Source organism: Anthonomus grandis, chromosome 3, assembly GCF_022605725.1.
Source record: "Anthonomus grandis grandis chromosome 3, icAntGran1.3, whole genome shotgun sequence".
NCBI lineage: Eukaryota > Metazoa > Arthropoda > Insecta > Coleoptera > Curculionidae > Anthonomus > Anthonomus grandis.
The window spans coordinates 11,640,691-11,651,801 of record NC_065548.1 but is presented as its reverse complement, the minus strand read 5'-3'; the positions used below and the strand labels follow the sequence as shown (position 1 = coordinate 11,651,801).

The 11,111-nt window shown below is 32.7% G+C and overlaps 1 protein-coding gene across 1 annotated transcript; it reads right to left on the bottom strand.

Annotated features, from left to right (window-relative positions):
* Positions 1-2,404: 2,404 nt before the first annotated feature.
* Positions 2,405-9,393, bottom strand: LOC126733705 (aurora kinase B-like). The gene is made up of 6 exons (XM_050437083.1): positions 9,152-9,393; positions 8,901-9,092; positions 8,709-8,843; positions 8,405-8,655; positions 2,682-2,821; positions 2,405-2,629 (listed from the first exon to the last, which is right to left on the bottom strand). The coding sequence occupies exons 1-6, from the start codon at positions 9,283-9,285 to the stop codon at positions 2,552-2,554; spliced, it is 930 nt and encodes a 309-aa protein (XP_050293040.1). The 5' UTR covers positions 9,286-9,393; the 3' UTR covers positions 2,405-2,551.
* Between the last annotated feature and the right edge of the window lie 1,718 nt (positions 9,394-11,111).

Here is an 11,111-nt window from a genome sequence, read left to right as displayed (position 1 = left end):
ATATGTGTAATTTTCTTCTCCTTTCCATATTTAAAATAGAATTTATGTTTAAATAAGGTGTGATATGCTCCCGATAGGCAGCGCTATAAGAAAATCTTATACAGCTATTTTGCAATTTTTGTATAGATCTAGAAAGCTCAGATGTTATAGAATTAGAATATACGATATCACCGTAGTCGAGTAAGGAGAGAATGAGGCTATTGCAGAGATAATATTTGGTTTTACTCTTTAAGACATTTTTAAATCTGTACAGATTTCTAAGACGCATATAGCCTATATTTAATTTGTTCTTAATGTGTGTCTCAAAACAAAAGTTAGAATCTAAAGTCAATCCTAATATTTTCACTTCATTGACAACTGGAATTTTTTCTCCATTAATCTCAATATTTATACTTTCATATAAGTGTCTCAGAATTCCTGACTTACAGCAATATAAAATTATGTTAGATTTAGCAGGGTTAATTTTTAAGTTATGCTCATTGGAAAAATTAACTATGTTTAGTATATCCGATTTAATTTTTTGCTCAGAAATATTAAAATTTAAAAAATTTAAAAAATTTTTTTTTTTTTTGAATTTTAAAAAATTTGTGTGATGTTAATATGTTAACAATATACATATACATATGTACATAGGTGGGTATTTTTAAATTAAATTTTAGCTGGAAGGTTTATACGCAGGTATGTTTTCTCGTATGTTTTAAACACATTTAAGAGTAGGTATCATCGGCTTTTATATATTTATATATAAAAAGATATATGTGTGTATTATTATATACATATGTAGGTACCACACATACGTCCATATTTTATAAAGGTATTATACGTTGTATAGTCGCCGTCCATTATGATAGTCTCGAACAAAATATAAGATTTTTAAGGTTTTTACTACTACTATATTATGCACTTGCATGGGTAAACCAGTCCATAAAAAGACAGATAATTGAAAATTAAAGTCATTATTCTTTATCACATAAAAATACTGTATACCTAAATCAACCTTAATATTTTTATCTATGTACAATGTTATGTACCTGCACGTATGTACACATACATAGATACATATGGTTTAGGCATATATATATGTTTATTAAATTAAATAATGTTTATTCTGTATTTATTTGCATAGTACGACAAATTAATTAGGGAATGTTCTGAACTTTTCAAAGCTTTTAAACAACCATAATAATAATGAATAATACATAATAATGTAACTTTTTTATACCTACTTTAATAAAAATAAAAAACGGCAAATTACAAAATATCGCAAATATACAGACTAACGCTCGTACTAATACACTAATTATGACCCGATACATCACGTGGGCGACGACAGTTGTACCCGTTAGAATGGTGATAAATGGGAGGAGCCTGAACGAAAAACCGGTTCCGTAAAAAGGGCTAGCCTTCGCTTCTGTGAGATCGTTTATTCTGTGATATTTCCTAGCTAAGTTCGGTAAATGCATCTGGGAGAAAAATGATCAAAATTTGACAAATATCACGTGATATATTACCTATTTTTCGGTGCCAGATCACGTGGCCGAACTTAACTGCTATTTGCATTACTAAGCCAAGCACCCAGTATCATGGCGTTTAATTGACCTACGCAATTTCGTGGCATTTAGTCGTTTTATGCAAAATTCAACTAGTGTTATCAACCGTTTGACGCTTAGTTTAATTTAAAATATATCGTTAACTTATAGATTTCTAACGCTCGAGATTTGTTTCGTAGATAGACATGGTATTTGGTCGTCAGATGACACAATAATACCAAAAAAAACGAATTTGGCGCTTGGTCGCGTTATGCATAACTATGTCCAATTTTAAGGTACCCTTTACTCAGTTTTGAAAATGGTTGCCAGGGCTTGGATTTAAATTAAATGAGTGCCTAAAGAAAACACTTTCAAACTCATGCCAAGAATCGATTAGTTTAAGACATAAATTTCTAAAACACAGTTGAGTTTTCATTTTTCCTAAAAGTACCCACCCCCAAGTCTGCTTCTTCTTTTATTTAAAATAATGCTGAAAACTACTTTAACATGACTTTAGGAATTTTAGATTCATTAATAGATGCCGCCCCAGATCAAATAATCAGTAATTTCTTAGCAATCCTAGAAAGTTTTTGAAAATGTTATATGTAGAGAAGAAGTTGTTGACAGGCTTTAAGTCAAATTTGAAAAACACCTTATCTTTGAGCATTGACTCATTGATTCTGTAAAATGCCACTGAAAAGACACCTATGAGATTAAATGCTTATTGTGTAAAAAAAATGTTATTTAAAGGATTTTTATGTTGAGATATGTTGATTCAACTGGAAATGTCCAGGCCTAAAAGCTTTAAAGCCATTTGTATCTGGAGAGCTTGTCCTTGCAAATGCCTATGACAGGGTAGAAGTAAATTAAGCCAGTGCCTTTTAATATAAGCCTGCATTTTTATTAAAAATATGTCGAAACAGTAACATAAAACATAATTTGTATTTGGTCAATGAATAAATAACGGTTACACCTTCTAATTAATTATAAGACACAAAAACACTGAAACATTTATCCTAAAATTATTTGTTTTTTACCACCCAAGGATGTTTCATCACGTCTTTTAGTGAAATTCGGTCTTCGCCTTTAAGGACAAGCAACTATAATTGAAACAGTTTTAGTGGTGAAATTGAGATTAAAAAACAAACTTACCTTAAGGATTAAATCTTTGGCTCCCTCAGAAATGAATTCTTTGAAATGGAGATCCCTTTCCCTAATACGTTTGTAAGTTTCCTCTTGTAATTTTGATTCAAATGGAGGAACACCATGAAGAAATTCATAGCAAAGAATACCTAGGATGTAAATAATTAAATGTTGTCTCACATGATTATACATGGATTTATGATAAAATGGTGCCAACAAGACATAAAATGTTTCTTTTTTATTTAGAATTCTATTCTATGTAGTATTCTTTATTATTTATAATCCATAATATCGCCCCCTTAATGCAACAACTAGATAACTTAAAATTCATAGTTTTGAGAAAATGCAGTTTAAAAATTCAAGCCGCGAAAAAAATACACCTTCTAAATAATAAAAAATGTTTAACTTTTACAAAGATATAATGCATATTAGGCTATAATTTGGTTATCTAGAATACAATCAAATTTTAATATTTTTGAAGAATTTGATAAAAAAAGAGAGAAAAAGTTGAGATATCTAGTTGTTGCTCCACATTTATTGAACAAAAAAAGATATCTAGTTAAATATACCTACTTGCCAGTTAAACAAAAAAACATCCATTGAATTAAACTTTATTTGAGACTCATGAACAAATTTAGGATAACGGTAAAGCCCGCTACTTAGGATCGGTGATGAGCCGGTTTGATGCGCCGATTCACAAATTTTTACATTGTAAACAGGATGAGAAATAGCAATGATTTGCGAATCAGAGCATCAAATCGGTGCATCAATGAATAGTGGGTAGCGGGTTTAACAAAATAGTAAGAAATCCACTACTTAAATGTCATTATCACTTATGTCACTATCGGAATCCTCTATGTTTTAAAGCGTTTTACGTGAATTTCCTTGAAATGAGAGATTTTCATAAAATCTTTTATACTCACTAGGAAGGGCTGGGGGATTCATTTTAAACAATGACATAAGGTCGTCATATTTTTCTTTCTTAAGAGGTAGCTGATTTTTATACAAGGGCTCTAAAGTATTGTTTGCAGAAGATATACGTGTTTTGCGATTGCAGTTTAGTCGTCTGAACTCACCATCGAAATCTTCTTTAAAGTGAATGATGAAAGGTGCCGATTTTGAAAAGTTTAGTCAACAAATTTTCTGCCAACTAACCACCTTACGGCCTTCATCTTCTTTTCTGAAAATTAACTCGGTCTTCGTAACTTTTCCAGTTAAGAATTCGTTTATGTGTTATATTGTGAACCAAATATGGCTTATCACCTCTTCTTCTTGCGCACCGGGCTATAGTTTTATAATCTTCAGGCCAGTTTGCTTTTCGAACTCTCTTTAGTTCTGTCGATATAGCAGAGTGCATAGAATCGCACTCCATCTCACTATGTCCCACGACAAGAAACTTTAGATCGATTGTTTCGAGAGTTGGAATTTCCTGAACTGCTGTTAAACACATTGCTGCGACATATTTATTAAGATTTTGTCCTCCACATCTATCACTGTAGCAAATAATGCTTTCAACATTTTCAGGTTATATGATTTAAAATAGCTGTAGAGGCAACTAGCAATTTCGCAACTTCCGCGCTTGCCTTCAACTTCACTCCACATGTAGCAGTCTCCTTGTTTAGACACAACATTATAGATAGTAAAATTAAAGGATTTCAATCGCTGTTTATAGAACAACGCATTATTTGACGGATCATTAGGAGTCATGAGAACTTGTTGGAGATCAAAATTGCAGCATAAAATGTTGTTGTTGGAGCTTTCAGCTAATGCCTTGTCCGACCTTTTTTCCTGGCGAGCCTTTTCTTTGGCAGCTAGATGGGTTTGATAATTAGCTTCTATAATTTCAGTTTTTATGCTACCAGGTGTATTGTAAGTCATACATGTGCGACACTGATCCTTTCTGGGCCGGAAAAAACCCAGGTTATATTCTTCACAAAATATCTTTCTGTAGGCTGAAGAAGTTGCAAATGGCAGATTATTCTCTAACCACTCGTTTTTATACATTGTGTACATAATAGTAATATTACGATCAGACTCTAAAAATTGCCTTTGAATTTTTTCTCGACAATAATGCGAGGCCATGACAGGAAACTTTTCAATATGTTTTCTTACTCCTTCTAAAACTTCAGGAGGTGTGGCATTCTTTAGACCTTTGCCCCTTTTATCCTTTGAAGTAATATTTCCTTCCATTCGTTTTTTCATAGCGATATCTAGCACCCCTTTCCGTATTCCCAGAGTATTTATAAACATGGTCTTACAAACTTGAATCTTTGCTTCAACGGTAGGCAAGAAAAAGATAATAGTATTTTTGCCCTTAGAATTTTCTTTGGTTGTCAATTTTTTTGCTATTTTTTCTGTGTTGCTCTGTATAAAATTTCTTTGTTGTTCGTATGAATCAAGCTGATAGTAACTTTGAAAAATTTTGAGACGATCATCGTGGGCTAATTTGTTACTGCATTTTCTTCTACATTTTGCCGTGCACGGATCCTTTAATGACACTCCAGGAACGTATTTTCCTCTGCTGGAGATATAACTTTCGCCATGCTGTCTCCTTTTTTTTGGAAATTTTTTTTCCACTCATTTGGATTCCTTTTCCTCTTTCTAGATTTTTGGGTTTTCAAAGGAAATTCTTCCATACCTTCGAGTTGTATGTCTGTTGTCAAAGTCGAGTTTTCAATACCTAATTCTTCTTCAGATGTTTCACCTGAAGAACTTGGAACATATTCTGAAACCGCGGGTGGAAATGGTTCTATATCTGACGCCAAATTGTATGATAAAGGAGAACGTTGATTACTGGGACCAGGCAAATTGTCATAATCTGAAAGAATAAGATATATTGTATGTTTTATAATAACAAAAGTGCAGATAATAGTAAAGATATAGCTGATTTATTTGATAATTTTTTTTCTAATGTTTATTGCAACAGTAATGTAAGATCTCCCAATTTTAGTTTAGAGAATAGGCTTGATTTTTCTATTTGTGATATTGGCTTGTCTGAGGTATTTGATAAACTCTCTAAATTATCTAATAAACTTTCCTGTGGACCTGATAAGATACCTGAGTACATGTTAAGCAGACTTAAATATAGTATATCACTTCCTTTGTTTTTGTTGTTTAATAGATCTATATCAGAGGGTGAGCTTCCAAATATATGGAAATTAATTTATATAATCCCTGTGTATAAGTCTGGTGAGAGAGATTGCATTGAGAACTATAGAAGCATCTCAAGGCAATCTGCTGTTCCCAAGATTTTGGATGATATTATTTGTGATCAGCTTAGGTGGGCGTGCAAGAGGGTGTTTGATGAGAGGCAGCATGGGCTTTAGTGAAAGATCCCTAAGGTGGTTTAGTAGCATGCTGCTGGGTCGTGAGCAGCGTGTTAGGATTGGAGATTCTGAATCTGGAAGTATCTTGGTGACTTCTGGAGTTCCTCAAGGGGGACACTGTTCCTCATTGCTTTTTGATTTATTTCTGATTGACCTTGTAACGTGTTTAACTGACTGTGATTACTTAGCCTATGCAGATGATTTGAAACTTTTCCGTGTTATTAAGTCACAGCGGGACTCTGATATCTTACAACAAAATCTTACTTCTTTTGTAAAGTGGGCTAATATGAATGATCTCTCTTTAAATATAAATAAGTGCTACTCAATTGGATTCTCTAGACTTAAAAATAAAATGAATAATATATACACTATTGATGACATAGTACTTAGTTCTGTTGACTCAATAAAGTATTTAGGAGTAGTCTTTGATACTCAGCTCACATTTGGGGAACACTGTGATCTTGTGGAGGGGAATGAACTGTTTGCTTTACCAATCTATCACTCCAACTATTCTTTACATTCTCCAATCTGTCATAGTCTTGCCTATTTAAACTCTCACCCTGAACTTGATCCATTTGCAAGCTCACTCTCTGGATTTATTGGTCAACTAGGTCAAATATTTTAATTTATTGTTTTCTTATTGTGTTTATTTCTTGTGTATATGTTTTGAAGACTGTTTAATTATGTTGGTGATAGAACTTTTATTATGTTAATTATACATCTTTTACTTTATTTAATATTGTAACCAAATCTTTTGTAAAATGGTGTTTCCCGTATATTGATCGAATAAATGAATAAAAAGAGGTAAATTCATCGAAAAAGTATCTGCAGAGGTTTTGATATTATGCAAAAAAATACCTGCAGTCTGTTGCGCATTAGAATAGGGTTCTCTCTGCGATATTGATGTGTTGTCTATAACATTCACAACCTTTTGTCCATCGTTTACTTCTGGCTTGGGTTCTTCTGAAGAAAAACCACAACTACAATAAGATAAGGTACTGTACCCAGACGTTGCTATGAAAAAGTGCCGAAAAATATTTTTTGAAATAAAGCCAGAGACAATTAAAAACATACACCCGATTTTCATTTTAATATAGATTGAATATCTCGTAAACTTCTAAAATATAAGAAAAAATTAATGGGTTTAGACAAGCATCCATAAGGCGAGCCTTTTCCCCTATTTAACCGAGTTCGTATCTCTTAATTTGTAAAACCCTGCTAAACAACTGAAAAAAATCAAATACACTCATTTTATGTATTTACATAATCTCACTTTCTGGATTTATTTTAATTGTAAGTTTAATAAAGTTAATTATCACATACCTGCAATATTTTCCGATTGCCGACGTAAAATTTCTAACATTTTCTTTCCTCTTGACGTCATTTTTTTATAATAACTGTATTACAATACCTGTTGTTTTAAACACACCACTGGATATCTCACACAGATCGAGAAGGTACGGCAAATAACTTAAATAACACTAGGGCAACAACTAGGTATCTCAAGATGCAGAGTTTAGAATTACATTAGGTAATATAAGTCGGCCAATAAATAGGTATCTCAACATGCCGAGTTAAAGAATGTAAATTTTGTTTGTTTTGGGAGTTATATATTTTTTGCCACTATGTAAGTAAAGACTATTCGCTCGTAGAAGATATCTAGTTGTAGCATTGAAAAGAGTAAGCAATATTGGGTATACTTAACTGAATAACTCAAAGTGTCTAAAATTTAAGTTATCTAGTTGTTGAATTAAGGGGGCGATATAATGTATCCTCAGTTCCAGCTTTTTAAATAAATTAATTAATAAAATAGTATTTAGTTCCAACTTTCTTAATATTAATAACAATAAGTAAATGCTAATTAAAGCTACATGAAAAATGCTCACATTCGGAGTCCATATTGGTTTTAACAGTCCACATTTTGTATTTAGGGGAAAAAGAAACAAAATTGTTTATTGAGCATAAAAAATATTGGGAAATAATATGTAACCTTTAAAAAAACAACTTATTTCATATTATGCAAATAAATGAGAAAAAAAATATATTTATTTTTATTACTTAAATTTGTCTAATTTTTGTGTAATTTTGTCTAATTGAAGTCTCTCCAATTCACTTCAATAGAACCTATACATATAATATTACACTATATATATAAAATCAGTTTTATCTCTGTAATGTTTTTAGTAGGTAATTTTAATTTAAGTAAAAATATAAATGATATATTGTAGTTTTCTATATTTTAATTGGCTTTGTTTCACTTTATTTGTTTGGTAAAAATTTGTACTATTTAAATGTCAGAATATTATGGTTCTAATCAAATGAGGCATATCTACAATGATTTTGTATGTTTTAGATATTAAACTGACTTTTGACTTTAAGTCAGTAAGTGACTGTAAAATTTCTTACCCAAACACCAATTATCAACCGTATGTCTGTATTTTCTCCCATCAACCATCTCTGGAGGCAAATAATCCAAAGTTCCACACATAGTTTTCCGTAATAAGGAAGGGGCATGCACAGACCAACCAAAGTCAGCTAATTTAATGTCACCAGAAACAGTTAAGAGCAAATTTTCTGGTTTTATATCTCTGTGGATCACAGAGTTTTGATGGCAATAATCTAGAGCATCTGCGACCTGATAAACATACTTTGCTGACCTTAAAATCATGGCTTGGTTAAATGTCACAATATAAAATTTCAATGTACTCACAAATGTTCATTAAATCTACCATTGGGGGAATTTTGTAAATGAGTGTAGAGTTCACCTTTGCCAGCATATTCCAACACCAAATAAATTCTGTGAGAATCATGAAACCATGCCAGCATCTGAAGAACATTTGGATGTCTGTAAGAAGTTAAGATAGTTATTGGGTGGTAAAAGAGAAATAGACCAATAATTTACTTTAAATGGCTTTGAATTTCAATTTCTCTCATTGTTTGCCTTTCAACCCTGCCTTCCACAATCTCTTTTTTTATCAATGTTTTTAAGGCAACCAGAAATCCAGTTCTCTTCTCTCTAGCAAGGTAAACTCTTCCGAATTTTCCTCTACCCAATCTTCTACCAAGTTCGAAGTTATTAAGCGACCATTTATACCTACAAACAAACGGATATTAAATAATTTATTACATTTAGGTAGGGAAAAACGATCTTACTCTGGATTGTTAAATGCTGGATGTGATATCATGTTTGTGACCATTTTCTTGGTGTTTTCCTCGAAACCAACCGGAATTTTTATAGTTTTTAAGTGTCTCTCGACGAGCTCCTCGGTGTTTCGCATTTTCGACATGTTAAGGTGATTTTATTTAAAAATTTGAACTTTTAAAATATTTTCTTTTGTTTGCTTGCTTTAAGCTTTAACCGTCGTTTTTAAATTTGTGTCAGAGTCAAAATTGGCGTTTTGCTTGTCATTTTAGGGCAAATGGGAAAATTAAGTAAAGCCATATTTTAGCGGGAAGCGCCTCACTCGGTTGCCTTGCGATGTCTTAAGCGTTAAGTCATAATATTTTTTCGCTCGAATAACGTCATGTCTAACAGTTGTCAGAGTCTAAACAGTTGCTACATTTTCGTATTGATATTGAATTTGTTTGAAAACGGAATTAAATTGCATGAAAACACCAACTTGTCTCAGTTTTCAAAACATTTTGAGTCTAAATCCAACCTCATAAATTTTTAAGGTCGGATCTAGATCCTAGTGAGATCCAAATTAGTTTGCCTCATTCCGACTATTTTTCAAAATTCATAAACAATTGCAATTAATAGGTCAGTCTTCGAACCAAATTTAACACCTATAAAAACCTAACGCTTAGGCTCTGACAGCTGTTAGACGTGAAGTTATTCGAGCGTAAACATTGATGACGTAACGCTTAAGATATCGTAAAGACACGTAAAGACATAGAACAAAACTTCCTTTCCTAACATCGTCGCGCAACAATTTTTGTTACGCAGCGAAGTTCTGGGTTCTGATAAATTATCGTGTAAAAAAAGCATTGCCGTGTAACCTATAGCAAAACGTGCCGTTCCATCTATTTCCATTACAATTTAATTTATTTAAAGTACTTTATCGAAATTCTTATTTAGAGTAGTATCGAAGAAACAATAACGGAAACCGCTGCGGCAGCATATATTTATAGGCATCTTAGAACATTAAAATTGAATTAAATGTTCTAATATAAGCATTACCATATTAATAACAAAAAAAATTTAGACAAAAAAGACGTTGGTGGCAAACGCAGTTATACGCGAGGAGAATTGTATACAGTGGAACTAGTTTATTGTCAAATATTTCTTATCGGATTATTTTTGCCCAATTAGGTAAACCAGTTACTTTCATAAATATCTGCCGTTCCTAAAAAAACACATTCATTGTCCTAGTGCAACAAAATGAAGAAGAAAGAATGAATCTTCTACTAATTAAAATTCTTTTGTTTGCACTCACCGGTACCCGCATCTCGACTCTTCATAATTTTAGCTTTCTCTCGCGTGAGTGCCGTTAACAGGGAATTTATTTCCTTTTTGCACTCAGAAATATAAAACTTTTCTGAAAGTGTGTGCCAATAAGTATCATTTTTTCTAATTTTATTATAATATCTGGGTTTTTTTGGGTTTCACAAAATGTCTTTGCTTCGGTGACTTTCTATGAAATTAATAATATCTTTTTCCAACTACTCCATATTGATGTTTTCGATCTTGTTACGCATTCCCATCGAAATTTGCGAACAGACGACGCAACATCAGCCTGTATCATGTCTTTGAACTGACGCTAAAAGCCCGACAACTGATGGGATGCTATGATGTTTTGGAGTTACTCTGTACCGTCCACACATGTTTGGCGAACATAACACGATCGTGTTACGATACGATATTTTGTTTTATGTGTGTACGCGGCTTAAGGCAACCAAGTAGTTAGCCAGTAGGCAACAAAAGTACGCAGTGTCCTACGTGAGCGATCAGTTGCGTCGAAGCTAACGACGCGATGCGATGCGTCTATAATGCGATGAGGGGCGAAGCGATGCGATTCAATGCTGCTGTCCTATGTGGGAATCGCGTCGCTCACATCAGTCATGCCACAGCGTTTCACGGTGGTTTCACTATGAACAAACGCATTTCTTTTTT